The sequence below is a fragment of the Beta vulgaris genome, chromosome 9 (genome assembly GCF_026745355.1).
Source record: "Beta vulgaris subsp. vulgaris cultivar EL10 chromosome 9, EL10.2, whole genome shotgun sequence".
Taxonomy (NCBI): Eukaryota; Viridiplantae; Streptophyta; class Magnoliopsida; order Caryophyllales; family Amaranthaceae; genus Beta; species Beta vulgaris.
Window position 1 is genome coordinate 53,010,080 of NC_079210.1, and position 16,248 is coordinate 53,026,327.

The 16,248-nt window shown below is 35.5% G+C and overlaps 1 protein-coding gene across 3 annotated transcripts; it reads right to left on the minus strand.

Moving 5' to 3' along the window:
- Nucleotides 1–1,809: 1,809 nt before the first annotated feature.
- Nucleotides 1,810–12,796, minus strand: LOC104904753 (homeobox-leucine zipper protein ATHB-15). Of its 3 annotated transcripts, XM_010693121.4 has the most exons (19): nt 12,687–12,796; nt 11,567–12,478; nt 11,128–11,287; nt 10,887–10,987; nt 10,678–10,768; nt 10,259–10,354; nt 10,060–10,173; nt 9,877–9,960; nt 9,613–9,768; nt 9,411–9,485; nt 9,142–9,248; nt 8,862–9,054; nt 6,552–6,737; nt 6,356–6,436; nt 5,644–5,778; nt 5,217–5,536; nt 2,739–2,844; nt 2,257–2,406; nt 1,810–2,157 (listed from the first exon to the last, which is right to left on the minus strand). In XM_010693121.4, exons 2-19 carry the CDS (start codon nt 11,773–11,775, stop codon nt 2,011–2,013), a joined length of 2,511 nt encoding a protein of 836 aa, XP_010691423.1. In that variant the 5' UTR covers nt 11,776–12,478; nt 12,687–12,796; the 3' UTR covers nt 1,810–2,010. The 3 variants fall into 3 exon arrangements, with proteins under 3 accessions (XP_010691423.1, XP_048492725.1, XP_010691424.1); XM_048636768.2 differs by lacking the exon at nt 12,687–12,796 and having other exon boundaries at nt 11,567–12,669; XM_010693122.4 differs by lacking the exons at nt 11,567–12,478; nt 12,687–12,796 and adding an exon at nt 11,446–11,487.
- Nucleotides 12,797–16,248: the final 3,452 nt, after the last annotated feature.

The window sequence follows — 16,248 nt, forward strand, 5'->3', positions numbered from 1 at the left end:
ACCTTTAAAAAAAAAGTTGGCATTTAAAGGCCAAACAGCAAAAAATATTGCGACGAAGGACCTTACCACCGGTTTCCGACGTTGACCAATATTTTAAGGCATTGACTTGCCTCAATTTCTAAATGGCACTCCTATTCTAATTATTCTAATCCTCCTTCTTGCTCTGCTATGCTGCTTTGCTCTGCTTTTCCCCATTTTCGAACAGTTTTGTGTTAGTGCAATGAAGAGATTAAATATGAAAACTTTAATAAAGGATAGTACAGTGAACTTACCAGTTGCAATCAATCAGTTGGATGGCTTTCAATATTCAGCAACACACCATCATTAATGGTGATTTTCAAATTTTGGAGAGAGAAAGAGAGAGGGAGAGAGAGAGAAATAAAGGAGTTCAAGTGACAGGGAGTTGGGTCTGTTTTTGGTATTTAGATGGATTGCAATTATAAAGTTAGGGAGTGTCATTTAGCAATTGAGGCAAGTCAATGCCTGAAAAGATTGGTCAACGTCGGAAACCGGTGGTAAGGTCCTTCATCACAATATTTTTTGCTGTTTGGCCTTTAAATGCCAACTTTTTTTTTTAAGGTCCCTTCTCGCAAAAACAAAAAATTCTAAGGTCCCTTTTGGCAAATTACCCTCAAAAAAATAAAAAAGTTTAAATAAAATTCAATTTAGTTTATACTCCTTCCGTTTCACAATATAAGACACGCACGATATTCTAGGTCGAACTTTGACCGTTAATTACTCTCAATTTATGTTGATAAAAAAATTAAAAAAATAATATTATTATAGTATTTTTCAAGACGAATCCAACGGTATAATTTTTATAATTTTTATTTAACGTATTTGAGAGATATTTGTGGTCAAAGCAAATTTTCGTAAAACGCAAATGACTTATATTTTGCAACAGAGGGAGTACAAGTCTAATAAGTTGAAACACTTTTTTCTTTCTCGTTTAATTGCAACACTCAATTTCACGTTTACCAATTCACAATTTACACTATTGATTTTTTAGCTATATTCTGGTAAAAATTATAAAATTAAATATTAATAATGTACATATCAAAACGAATCCAACAAGATCGTACATGACTATATTATTCCATTATATGAAACACAAAAGATAGTTATATCAGTGATCATTGTCAATAATATCAAAACTAAAAGTGTTACAATTAAATAGAAGTGGCGAAAATAAGTTTAAATAAATTCCACTGATATAAGTTCAAGAACATTGCTTTTATAGGTCCTAGTTAAAACCCTCTCACCGATCAACTCATCCTATCCAACGAGTTAGACACTTCGATAATGGGGGAAAGGTAATGAAACCTCCTCCCCCAAGTGTTCATAAGAGATAGGGCTTTACGCTAAGAATCACCGATGAATAGAAAATGAACCCCCACTCTCAAGGTTGTACGATATTTCTATTTGGAGGGATAGCATAAGTAGATTCACCACAAACTTCAAAATTTGTCAAAAAGTATAATGGAGTTTGCAAGGGTTTTCTAAAAAAATTAGAGATAAACAACTTGTTGATTTAATTGTAATAAACTAGTGATAATAAGTAGTTCAATATTGGTACCTATATACCAAAGTAGCACGAATCTTCAAACAGTAGTATCCCAAATTTTTGTCATCAAAAAGGTTAAAATATGTTCAGCATTATCATTCCAGTTCCCAACTTTAGGAACAAAAAGGAAAGAAAACTTATAAGAGGGTATAAATATTTTGCAAGATTAATTGCACCAAAAATTTTTGCGATGCAAACTCTTATCCTACTAAACAATAAACCAAAGTTAAGATTGGCAAAACAAATAAACAGAAAAGCAGTTCCCAGGTCTATGCCTGCCTAGCTGTAACTTCCATAGATAAGATAAGTTTAGCAAGGTTTCTCAGTGATAACCGGGAAAGCAAAATAAACATATTACTACTTGATACTCTCACTTAAATAATCCTGTTCTTTTTCAGAAGTATTTTACTGATAGTACTACTAAGACTAAGGCTGGCTAGCAGCTACTAGACGAATGACCAGTTCATAAACATAAAGCAGATGCAGTGTGCATTCTCTTCTTCATTCAGCACCTTCCACGCCACAGCCCTTTCGTATGACACCGGACGACCCATGCTCGACAGACAAATGCCACCTTGAAGGCAAGCAAAACCCTGCACAATTGTATGATAGCATCAGCACCAACATGCAAACATATATCTCTGAGTTGAATTGGTTATTTTTCAAAGGTTGGTTAACTGATTTATCAAGACCTGTTGAAGAATCTGGGGGAATTCTGAGCAGAGAGTTTTTCGTCCATGGTCATCTAAGATTTTCTCCAGTGTGATGTCTTGCAGGGCAACCAAGGTCGTTTCGAGCATGTCCAGACCTGCCTGATTTGCAAAGGTGAAAACCGGCAAAGCCTGCAAAAGAATAAAACCCCCGGTCAAATAATGAAAAATTCAGATGGAAAGCTATTGTTATCTGAGTATATTATCTGTTGTAGATATACAAATATGGAATTTGGAAAGGTGTATTATTTGCATATGTAAAACTGTTGTAATATTCAATTGCTCCAAAGGAGTTTGCATTCAGAAACGAAGGCAGCAAGCAACTTTTTGCATAAGGAACCTGATACTTCTTGCATTATGCAATCCCAAAAAAACAAAGAAAAAGAAACAACTCTTGGAAAAACAATATGTACAGTTCATTTTTTCTATGAATAACAATAATAACAGACTCAATAGTAGATCACCTTCAAGGAGCAGCACATGATTGCATCAGAGTGATGCCACAGAGTCTTCAGGACAACATCGCTACCCTCACCAGCAGATTTGAGTAGCTCCACTCCCAAGAAGCATCTGTCCAGAAACAGACAACCTTGCTAAGTTACATAGTAAATTTGAACTTGACCTTGAACAATACTCGATCTTCCATGAAATAGACTTACATTATGCTATAATGACTTCTCTACCTAGACAGGAGTAATGTTTTGGCTCGGCAGCTCAATTATATTTCGTACTCCCTCTGTCCCAAAGATTGCCCCAATTTCTATCATTGTTTTTTGTCCATGAAACATCCCTCTGTACCTTTCTCCTACCCCATATAAAAATGGACAACCATACTTAACTGATAAACAACATTACAAATCTCAAAAAAAAAGTAAAAGAACGGGATGGAGTGAACAAACAACAAAGAGGGACTGAGGGAGTATCAACATGACTGTGTCACATAAACAAATCCTTAGACAGAAGAAAAAGGGAAAGATATGTCATTACAACCCCCTCAGTAACAATCCCACCTTCAAGAAAAAGTAAGACAAGCAACTTGACACCTGGCAACAAAAAGAAATTATTTCCTACAAGCGCTTATGTACCTTTACCCATGTCTAGATTATTGTGAAACCATGTAGCTTCGCATCCAGCTACAAGGTTATTCCAAGCCACAAATGTTTGTAGCTCCACAATGGTAGAACTAGTAGCTTTATATTTTATATATTTGTAAGCTAGTCCCTCCCTGGATGCTCTGATATAAACGATAACATGTCTTCAACACAGCATCTAATACTAGTATATAAATACTGAGACTTCATACTGCACATCAAAAAAACTGGCTATCTTATAAAAGACTAGGATAAACCAGCCAAAATATATATTGCTTTGGAGGCAAGTAAAAGATTCATTCTGTTACTCCCTGCCTAAGTGCCCACCCTAAAACTATTGGCAGTTCAATCAATGTCTTTTAGAAATGTCCTTTAGTGTGTAAATGTTCTGAAGAAAATAAATTTCCAGCTCTTCTTTCTGATTTTGATTACTTTCCGATCCATTATTCAATACCAATTATCTCCATAAATTAGTGAAAACCTCTTTTCTTCCAGAAACTCCCCTTTTAGCCTCTACCAGTCTCCTAGCAGGACGCAAACACCGCCTAAGCTGATTTAAAATGCAGAATTTTATCTATATCAATCGAGGGTAGCTCCTTTTAAGCATGCTAAGAGATTAAAGAAGGGTGGTAATTACAGCATCAATAAGTGGACCTGCTACATCATAGAGATTTTTACGCAGTACACTTTAAGGTATCTTGATATCCAAGTCTGGGAACCTAGTATATAGTTGACAAAAAGTAGGATGTTTTACGCAGTACACTTTAAGGTATCTTGATATCCAAGTCTGGAAACCTAGTATATACTATATAGTTGACAAAAAGTAGGATGTTTTTATGACAGTAGAACACTAGAGTATCATAAACTTCTGGAATCTCCTACATAAAGAGGTACATTTCACAAATCATGTCTAGGAGGGAGAAAGAGATCTCATCCAGACGAAAGCCCATGAGTGCGAATGAATGAGGCGTGGCAATTCTATACATAAAGAGGGTCCGAGTAGAGAGGCACAACAGCCCACTCAATCATAAAGATATTTGCAGCAAACAGTCAGTATGCAGAGTAACAAACTATAGTATGCTAAGTTCAAAGTAAACAGCAGATTTAACTTCCCTGTTGACGTGGTAACACAAGAAAGACTTGTATCTATGATGGCTTATTATCATTAAGAACTATCATCATTGTCAGGGTGATCATGATGAGATGCAAACGAGGAAGACGATAACATAATACTTCATGAATAAATAAATATATATTATTATTAACAAGATCATGATGGGATGCGAATTTTTTATTTTTTTTTTAAATTCATCTGAAAATTTATGAACTTTATATCAGCTTTTCTTGAACTGTTCGTAGATAAGCAAAGTTAACATCACAATCGAGTAACGATCAACATTGCATGTAAACAGCATCAAGATGATTAGCAATCAGAAAACAGTGGGAGTTAAAATGATTGGACATGTTAGATGATAACTTCTAGGAATGTAGGGGAGTCTATCACCTAGTTCCAGCAAAACCATTGTACAAGTAAAAACCGTACAAGTTTGAGTTTTCATTTGACAGCCATTCTGGAATCTGCAACACTTCGGCTGCTAGAAAGCAAAATTCAGTATCTTTTTATACGATTACAATTGTCTTTGAATGCCTCAAAAATCAGTTTATGGATAGAAAGACTCATCATAGGAGAATGATGGATATGCATATTTTTGGACCACATAAACAACAGCTCCTACTTCATTTTACTCAAAAGTTTCCTTGCATCATACAATGTTTTTGCAAGTAACTCGGGTAGGAAGTTGACTTCTAGCAAATTAAAATAGTATTGAGCAACAAAGGCTAAAGACACACCTATAACTCTGGCAAATCCATCGAGCTAGAGTGTGAGCTTCAGGATTGCCAAGTGGTGACCGAAGTCCAGTTTGAGAACCCAAATGAGGAGAGAGAGCCAAGGCCACCCTCTGAACTGAAGAAATAATGCTCCGAACATACTGTCGAGCCATAGTTGCCACATTGTCTTGCAGATGGCTCTCAAAAGCGAATTGAAATGCAATAGTCATCACCGATCTCATATTGTTACCAGATCCAGAATTTTCAGAAGATCTATTTGCCGATGGACCAACCTCAAGAGCAGAAGCGAGATCCAAAGTGCGGTTTGGACTTGAGGCTTCCTGGTATAACAATTCCAAAACAGTTTGAAAAATATGAGCCGTCTCTCATCACTAGAGCTCATAACTAGATGAGAAAAATGAAAAAGAAAACGTCACCAAGATTTAACCTTAGCAGAATCAAGGGGGATGATGCGAAAACCAGAAGGTAGAAGAGGAGCATCATCAGCAAAGGAAGCATCAATAGGAGCAAATATGAGTTCAGCACATGTGCCAACAGCATTCTCGTCCATTCCACTACATAACTGCCAAGGAATAGAGCATGTCAGGAAAAGACATAACCAACAATATTTTGGAAAGACGCAAAATGACATACTGGATACAAAAACTATATTTAGTGGAAATATCAAATTTATTGAAATAAAAATCCCAGTGAGGTCGTCAAGTAGCATTAACATCAGAGAAGCATGTCTCCAGCAGTAAACCAAATAGTTTAACAGCTAGTATGTAATTATTACTAGATAAGGTCGAATCAGCCTATCAGGAAAAAATATATACATCCTGCAAGCCCCCATATTCCTAACATCAACGGACACAGCCTTACACCCTTACCTGATTTGCAGAATGAGAATGGATGTGGGAACGCAATCCGTTACCTAGTTTTGTATTATTAGCCAAAATAATAGCCACTTGCATGTGCCACTACATCTTTTAAAGATCGCTGTTTGGGGAAGGCTATAACACTGAATCGGGCACTCAATATTTAGTTGGATTACTCACTTCATGGGATCCAAATTGATACTATGGGGTAGATAAGACATACCATCCTATCACCTTTCAAGACTAATAGGTAATTGAAGAAAGAGGTAACTCGGCACTTACTTGCAAAAGGAACATGTCTCTTGGCATCATAGCATCTTCAGGACAACTGACAACACCTTCAAGCTTGATGACCTCCAACAACTAATTATTAAAGAGATAAAAGAGAATTAACAATAACCATGTTATAAATGTCAATGTCAAGGGTCAAAAAAATGGGCCTATACAATTTGGTTTACATACACTGGAAATACCATACCTCTTCGTGCTCAATGGTATGTGCCAATGGAAGTATGACTTGATTGCCAAAGCCCCCAATTCGAGCTCCAGGCAAGCTACATGGGCTAATTTTGGCAGCTGCAGCCAGGTAAGCATCAATGTTGTTGTCAGCCCATTCTGATCTATGCTCTCTAAGGAACCTAAGAAGCACTGCAGGTGGAACATTCTGCAAAAATAAGAGCATAAGCAAGCCAACAAGGGATATGATATAAATATATGGAAAAAAACTAAGAATATGAAGTGAATCATACAGCTTCATCATTCAGCGCTCGAGTAGATTCTTTCAACAAAAAATTGATCCGACTTACAAGTTACAAAAGTACAGCAAGACAAAAAGGACATAGTTAACCTTGAGTCCATAACCAAGTCTATGTTCGTATTTCTCTTTCTACCCCCCCCCCACCTCTCTCTCTCTCTCTCTCTCTCTCTCTCTCTCATCTCATCACACAAACAATCATGTCCTCTAACATGTTTCTTGCATCAAGGGGTTCGTATTGGATGAACAAAGAATTGGTCTGTACTTAAGACGCTCGATGAAGCACCCTAAGCAAGAGTTCAGTATGGAGGTTGCAAGAAATGGAAAGGTATTGAACAGCCTTGCTTCTTTTAGGGTGTCAGACAGCTGGTTTTGAGAATTCCCTTCCCCTATTCAGTTTCGAGTAACCCCAAATCTCTTAATTCTGATTCCCTCACCTATTCAAAACTCCTCTACAACATGTACATGACCAGTCGACCACACCAAAAGAACTATTCACCAACCTTGACCACCACCCCAAACCAGCTCTATTCGCACAAGCTAGCAACAATCCACTACCACTTGTACCGCCGGCCCATCAGGCCACCACCAACCAACCCAATATCGACACCAATAGCCACCAACAGCTAAGCCCATCAACTCCTAAATTGCCAGTTCCACCACCCTTTTGCCTAGTTTCCTATCAGCACAACCACCCTTTCACCACAATGATCCCTCTTACCTTAAATAAAACAAGAAGAAAACTAAAATCCCAACTCAACTAAGGGAATAAAGAGTGTTTTTGCTTCAAACCTTCAATCAAAAGCTCGACAGTCACGTCGAGTTTTTTGGGTGGGCAATTTTGGGCTTGAGGTTGGCGGTTTTGGCGCCATTCAAGCAGTTGATAGAAGAGATAGAATGCAAGGTTAAGTTTTTTGACCAAACAATCAGAAGGAAAATAATATTCCTATCCTGTGTCATTTGGACATAGTAGGGAATAGCGAGAGTATCATTTCTTTCCTCTCTTTACACTAGATTCCTTCTCTTTGCCTTCCTTGAACCAAAAGGAATCTTTACAGCAAAAGGCTCATCGAATAACCCAAGCAACTTAAGGAGTTAAAGCAAATATGTGCATGGTGATTCTTCAATAGCAAGCTTGAATAAATCGTGCATCGCTCCCTAGTCCCTATTAAAGTGAGGGTAACAATATTTCCCAGCACTCACTCATCAATGATTGAATACCTAATTGGAATCCCTCAAACAGATATATCATACACCACTGCACCAAATCGGACTTAGAGCAGATTCCCTATATTTTGATGATTTAAGAACCATCTTACTGATCCAGAGTCAGACAATCCAGATAGTCCAACCACAGTGACTCAAATAATCTTTAGATGGATATCCTATAGGTTTCACACTGGACTTCCCAGCCTAAACTAGAAAAAATTTCAAACTGAATAATGTTTATCAGAGAAGCTCAAAGAGTGCTCTTCTTACCCTTACTTTAATTTGAGGCGAATAAACAGATCAAAGTATAGCAAAAGTCAAGGCCCTCTTCACGAAAGTATAGTCTACTTGCTAAGGAGTTACCAGCAGATTTAGAGGCTAAGAGAATTTCAATAATAAATCCTCACTTGAAGTTCAAGGGGGTAAAGGAAGTTATAATGAAATCCAAGATGAGAAAGATATTCAACGTAGAGACAGGGAACCCAAAACAATATAACCCCTTTGGTGCCATTTAAATGGTAGAGATGTCTGGCTCTTGTAAAAAAAAACAAAGTAAAAAATAAAGGAGCCTTATTTTCACACAAAGAGAAAAGTTTCGGGAGCTTTAGCTTCATATGACAAAATGAATTCCCAACAAAAGGACAACATCCTAAACAGCCAAGAGATGGGGAGGCAACAGGTAAAGGCAAAAGCTTAATGGGATAGATATGGTAATTTTCATTTGACCTGGCTTTCTGAAATGGATATCGTTCAAAAATAGACGCGGTTTTCATAATAAACTTACCTTGTTGGCAAAGATTTTCTGCAAAATATAATGAGACGAACCTGTAGAAGCATTGATGCTTTGGCACATAAGACAGTATTGCTCACAGCGGGAAAACCATTAGCGTATGTAAGATTTAACGCCATCAGTTTGTCAGGTGATGAGTTAACAAGAACAGTGACATCATCTATGCCGTCATTTCCAATCATTGACCATCCTTCATCAGTAAACCCATTAAGTGCCTCATTAAAACCCCTGGTACATGGACAATCATCATATTCTGATAAAAAAGGAACCAATAAAACACTAAAATTTTCGTGAAAGCACAAGTGTAAACACCACCTGCTCAACCTCTGGCTAAGAGCTCGTAGAGCTGCAGGCCGCCTACCCCAATTAGAGACATTAGGCTGAGAAACTTCCTGAGCAATCTGCCGCAGTTGACGCAGCGCCTGCAATCAAACAACATAATTTAGCTAAACAATATTGAATGCCCTGAATTAGTTTGTTTTTAGTCATTCAACCTCCCTTCTTACTATGCGTGGCTTAAGCTACAATGTCCTCTAATAGCAGTGATTTACAATCCACAATATGAGGGATTAAAAGAAACTTACTGCCATTGTTGTTTTCTGGGCTAAAACTGTAGAAGATTCATACAAGGGGCGCAACACTTCCGGCACACTCCAGGGCTGTTTCACAGCAAGTTGGAACAATCAGTAACCATCTAATCAATGTCGTCACTTTGCATCATAATTAAGAACATAATAGAAATAGTGATTTCTGAAAAACATTCCAAGATAACACATAATGACTTACCTCAAGGTCCATATGATCAACAATGTGTATAATGGAGCCACCCCCTTCACAAGGCCTTATAAGATACCCACTAGGCAGCATCTCTGCTCTAACAAAATTTTGGACAGGAGGCATGCTCGGACCATTCTGAGTGTTGTTAAGTGATCTTTCAGAAACCTGTATGTGCACATAAATTATGACAGTAGGTACAGCTATTAGTCATGAAACAAGAAAACCAAACAGCATACTTAAGAGCCAAGCCCAGTGAGATTCAAGCCTACATACCACCAAACTGCCATCTTCCATAACAGAAGTATAGCGAAGCAACCAGAAATCACGGGCAGGCGCCAAAGTTGTTGGAGCATAGAGCTGAGAGCACCAAACATCATGAGGAACAGGTAACTACGAGAGTAGCGCAATAGAAAACATAAAACCAGAAAGGTCGATACACCAACAAATGCAACTAACCTGCATGTACAGTAGTTCAATGGTTCCACCATTGGCAGTAGGCAGCACGTTAAGCACATCCACAGCTCGGCAATCGCGAAACCACGAAGGCCTATCCTTGAGGATTTCTGCTACCTGTAAGATGGGTAAACAGTCAACTCAACTCAAAATGAACACCATAATGGAATATTCAATCCTCGTGATTGTAAAATGACCTTACCCTTGTAGGTTCAAGACCCACTAGGCCGCAGGCTCGTGCTGCCACTCCAGTGCAACCATGAGAAATAGCAACGATTCCAATGGAATCCGGACCAGGCTACATATGAAAATCAACTAGTTAGCAAAACCCATTATTCATGAATAAATTACGCCCACAACATACTTGCTGTACGCATAAAAATAATCTCTTCCCCACCAATACAAAAAAAGCATAAATTAATACATGCTGAAATCTGAATGATACTAAAATCTGCTAGAAACACAAGTACCCGTGTAAATTTCAGTACCAAGATAACTTCTTTTTAAAAAGTGACAAATTATGTTCACTAACCGTACTACTAAATAGTAATTATATAAGTTAATTAGCAAGTAATAGAGCATGGAAAATAAAAAATTAAGAAGTTAATAAGAAAAAGGTACCTTCATTCCAGGCATTTGGACCCACTCAACAGCAGTTCCAGTGGCCTTTGAAAGAAACTCTGCTAAAGTTTCTTCTGCAATGGACAAAAGTCTGGGAAGTATTGAAAAAAAGCACAAAACCATCAGCCACTCACCAACAAAGAAGTTCACAATAAACGATGTTTGTTTTTCAGAAAATGACACAACAACCAAATTATTCCCCCACTTACCCTGCAGGACTAGCATCTCTTGGCGGATGCTGTGGCGTCAAATGGTGTTGACCACTCGTCACCACTGATTCACAACTCGTGTCTTTACTAGCAATACCAGACTACAACCACAAAAACAAACAACACCCATTTCAAAAACTTAGTTTTCAAGAGAAACCCACTTAATTGCAACTCTAGATTATACCAATTAAAACCAAAAATTAGTCAAAAGTTAACATATTTATTAATCTATTAAGCTCACTTTCTGTGTTTGCTGGCGAAAATACCCATTTTCATACACCAGATGAGAAACCTGTTTCTGCAACCTATCATTCTCTTCCATAAGAAGCTTATTCATTGCAGTCAGCTTCCTATTCACAGCCTGCAGCCTTGATGCTTCTTTTCTTTGTTTCTCCCTACATCTATATTTCACATTCAACCACATAATTATAACCCCAATAACATTAAAAACAACCCAACATTATGCTACTTAACCTATAGTATTTCCATAGTAACATAAAATATCAATTCACAATCTAAATTATCACAATCAACTTGATAACATGCAGTATATTTCTACCTTCTATTCTGAAACCAAACTTTGATCTGCTTAACTTATAGTATTTCCATAGTAACTTAAAATATTCAATTCACAATCAAAATTATCACAATCAACTTGATAACATGCAATATAGTTCTACCTTCTATTCTGAAACCAAACTTTGATCTGTTTAGGCTCAATGTTAGACAGAATTGGGCATTCCCTGATAAGCTGTTGACGACGAAGCGAACTCGGTTTCGGGCATTCATGATAGAGCCTCTCAAGGGCTTCAACCTGCTCAGGTGTATACCTAACATACTTCCCATTATCCATCACTCCCTTACCATCCTTGCAGGACATTGCCATCATCAATAAATACTCTTACTTCACAAATACCCACTTCAAACCACAAAATTTTATACAAACACACCACCTTTTTTTGGTTTTTTTCTCTCTATGAAGCAAATTCTCAAACACTTGGTGTGCAAACAACAAAAAACCAGATAAATAAGCTAAGAAATACACTAGTAATAGTATATACTATCTCTTTTTTTGTTTTTTGTTTATTTCTATCTTCTATTGCTTCAACAACGTAAATAATTTCCTGCTAACATAAGATGAGGCAGTGAAAAACACAAGGAATGTTTTTCTTCTTCCAAATTTTTGAGATCAGAGCTCTTGAGAATTTTACTACTACCAACCAACCAAACAGTACACTAGAAAGTTACTATTTTAAGTAATTAAAAGATCTAAATATTTCTCTCATTTATTTAACCCACTTAAAGTATATAAATTTTCAACTGAAGAACCATCAAACCCATAACTTTTTCTTCTCTCTCCTCAAATTCAACCAAGAAATTGAAGATCTTGTAGCAAAATAAAGCTCCAAACTTTGAATTTGATAGTTCTTCTTCTTCTTGCTGATGTTATTATAAATACTTTCTAAATATAGTGAGAAAAATTCTTCTTCTTCTTCTAAAGTTGCCAGCATCTTCTAATCACTGAGAAATTGTAGGACTTAACATTAATTCCAGATTGAGTTGATGGAACTAACGAAATTTACCCTGAAACACTGCATTTGAGGAGAGAGAAAGTTGAGAAAATGAGTTAAAAAGAACTATTTAAAGCTAAGGCCAAAACTTAAAACCCCTAAAAATACAAACCCTAAATTAAAAATTGGGAATTTGGGTTTTTGAGGAAAAACACAGAAGAATTTTGGGTTTTTTTTTTTGATATGCTTTGATTGTTGCTTCTCTGTAGAAGGGAAAGAAGTGCAGTACCTTTTTCTCTCTCTTCAATGGCGTGTCTGCTTTTTCAGCTGTTTTGGGGTGTATTGTTTTTAGTATAGGTAGGAGGAGGATATTTTTAAAAATAGTTTTTTTATAATAAAAGAAAATGTAAGAGTGGGAATTTTTGAAATTTGGATATTATGACAAAACTACCCTTGGATAAATGTTGGTTTAATTTGCCTTTAAAAGTTTTGGCATATTTTACAATTAGGCCATAATTAGAAAGGGATAAACTACTTATTTATATCGACGTGTTCTTTTATTTTGATTTCATTATTTTTCAGTTCAATTCAATCCTTTAGAACTTAGCTTAAAGATCAACTTTTTCTATGAAATTATCTAATGCATTATCTCTACTTTGATGCTATTCATAAACAGAGACAGAGTGATTTGAACATCTTTAATAATTTAAACATAAGGAAAACTATAGTCATGTAGATTTTGTCAGAGTTAAAATATCAAATTTTATAATTTTAACTGGTAGATAACTAGACATATCAATTATCAAAGTTGCGATTTAGCAAACGTGAACCCTCATATAACGTAATAGAGTAAAATAGAGGAATGATCATTTTGCATATCAAAGTGGCAATATTGAAATTAAGAGAGTCAAATTTCTCGAAACAGCGACTTATATTTTAAATACCTGAAAACTATCCATGATTTTTTTTCCATTTTACAAAAATAATGTCCTTGTAATATGAAGTATGTTATTGTTCCATACCATCATGAAAACTAAAGCCAATTTATTTTAGGCATTTAAGACAAATTCTTATGTAAGGCTTGTAGGTGAAGGGTGTTGTGAAGAGTGAGATGTTTGTTTTCCTCCTCCTTCTCTTTTTGGTGTGTTTTTTGGTGGGACAAAAGGAAAGGATAGTAAAGAAGGTGAGGGTTTTTAGTGGACACAACAACAGACAAGAGTTTGTAGGATCAAAGCTTTCTGAGATGATTGGTGCATGGTGGTTCATTCTTTCTTTTAGGAGTATTTTTTCTTTTCTTTGTAATGTTTGGGTACATATTTTGGAAATTCTAGTGGGTATGAAAAGGTAAATGGATTTTCATAGCAATTGATTGCTTTTGCACTATGCTAGTTGTTTTTTGTAGGACAAAAGGGTCATGTTTATCATGCATGCTCTTAAGCTGTAGATGTTGTGTCTATGCATGCTAATATGTGTGGTTTATAAGCTCTTTTTTGTTGTCTATATTCTTGCTTTAAACGGAATTGTCTAACCAAAAAAAGGAATTTTAGTTTACATTCTTGTTGAGAACAGTAATTTGGAACTATTTTGGTTACTTTTACATTTTTGATTGAGGAAAAAATTACTTGTTTGACAGTTAAATAATCTATACAAATATATTAAAAGGCATGTGAAAACAAGAAACTGTGCCATGTGGCGCTCTCCCTATAGAGTTATAGTTCATGTAATCTATGTAAAATAAAAAATTAAGAATTAAGAAATTGCATAGTATAGGATTTGATCGTGAGACTTCAAGTACATATACTAAAGGTTTTAACCACGAAGCTAAGTTGTATTTAGTGTTATTATCATAAAATATTATATTAATAAATGAAATCTTTTCTTACCCGGGCTAGTTTGATGTAATAAAGAGTGTACGAAATAATTTTGACACTGTAACTTTTGATTTTATTTTTGATAATTTAGTTGTAGGATCTATATTATCAAGTCCATTAAAGGGCTTAAGGATAACAACGTTGCAGCATACACAAAAAACTATTAGCTCATCCGATGCACTAATGATACATCAATTCCACTTCTCAATATCATGCTACGAACTCGTCACATCTCCTTAATCCCTATTTGGCTAATGAGTGTGCAACGACATTTGTGGCTCGGCCTTTGTGTACTATGGAGAAACTCAGTGCATTCCTCAAGAAATTGAGAGTGAAGTTCAAATTCCACAGCCCCTTGTATCTTCGTTGCACCAACGTATTGCATTGATGACATTATAATTTTGTAATGTTGATTGTAACAATAATCTTGGAAACTAAAACAATAGCTTAAGAATATAGAAGAATTTTCATCTACTTTATTAGACAATTGTTTGTCATTCATATTAATTTTGGATTTTAAGTAGGGTTTTTCAAATTAGGTTGTGTAAAGAGATCCAGAGGCCACGTCATAAGATATTTTTCTCTTTAAGACCATAAAAACCAAAACTCCATTGTTAGTTAAGCCATATTGTCCTAATCCCAAAAATGATATAAACTTTTTTCGTACAAAAAATCATTTATGTAATTACTTTATAAAATATTAATCTTTATACATGAAAAAGATCATGCATAACACTTCCTCTATTTTTTTTAATAGTGAAGCTTTATCTTTTCATATTTGTCAATGTAAATGTCTACAAATTTATATTTTAAATTTTATAATCGTAAAAATTATAAAAATTCGATATTCCAAAAGTCTATATCGAAAAGATCTCACATGAGTATATTTTTCCTTACCCGTTAATCACAAATAATCATCATACAAAAATTTGTAAATAGTATTAAAATTCAAAATGTAACCATATAAATAAATCGAATAAAATATTGTTGATTTGATAACACCCGAAACCCCCCAACCCACCCCACCAAGTCCCATAACATATAGCATGGCACGGTATGGCATGGTTTCGTTACATCAAAAAAATTGTGCATTTGACACAAAATTTTCCAAATGCTTTTAGACTTTAAGAGTCCGTGCAGAACAAAAGAAGGTAATAGACGAACTTTAGTACAGTGCAAAACTGCAAATAGAAACACAAGGTAATTAATATGAGTAAAAACTTAACACTCATAAGAATTAAGGATAGATTAATATTGTTAACAGTTAACACATCAAATTGATCCTCTATGTTAGTTAACCATAAAATGAAAAAGTGGGGCCGCCCAAACTTTGATGTAAATTTAGTTACCAAAGTTAACAAAAACATTATGTTCAGTTCACCTTATTTTTGCTTATTTCAGATCTAATCAGATCAGATCAGATCAGATCAGAAAAAATAAGTTCAGATCAGATCAGATCAGATCTATCAGTTTTTAAACTCATTTTTACTATTAAATATCTTTCATTACATATTAGTAAAAATTATAATAATTGAATATTAATAAAGTATTAATTGAGACGAATCAAAAAAGACCCCACATGACTATATTTTTTCTTATATATTGAGAGAAATCTAAAAGATAAGATCTTGTAATCAGATCAGTTCAGAAAAAATAAGTTCAGATCAGATCAGATCAGAAAAAATAAGTTCAGATCAGATCAGATAAGTTCAGATCAGAAAATTTCAGGTGAACTAAACATAGCCATAGAGTACTTTCAGTAATGATCATGGCTATGCCTGGGGTAAATATGGGCAGAGTTATTGAAGCATGAAAATAAAAATGGGTGGCAAAAATGGTAATTAAAAGGAAAATGAAGGGATAAAAGAGGTAGAAAAACGTTATGGTTCAGAAAGAGAAAAAAAAAGGGTATTGAAAAGGAAAAAGGAGAGAGGGACGAGAAGAGAGAGTTTGCGTGGGAGACAGAGGACAGAATGATGA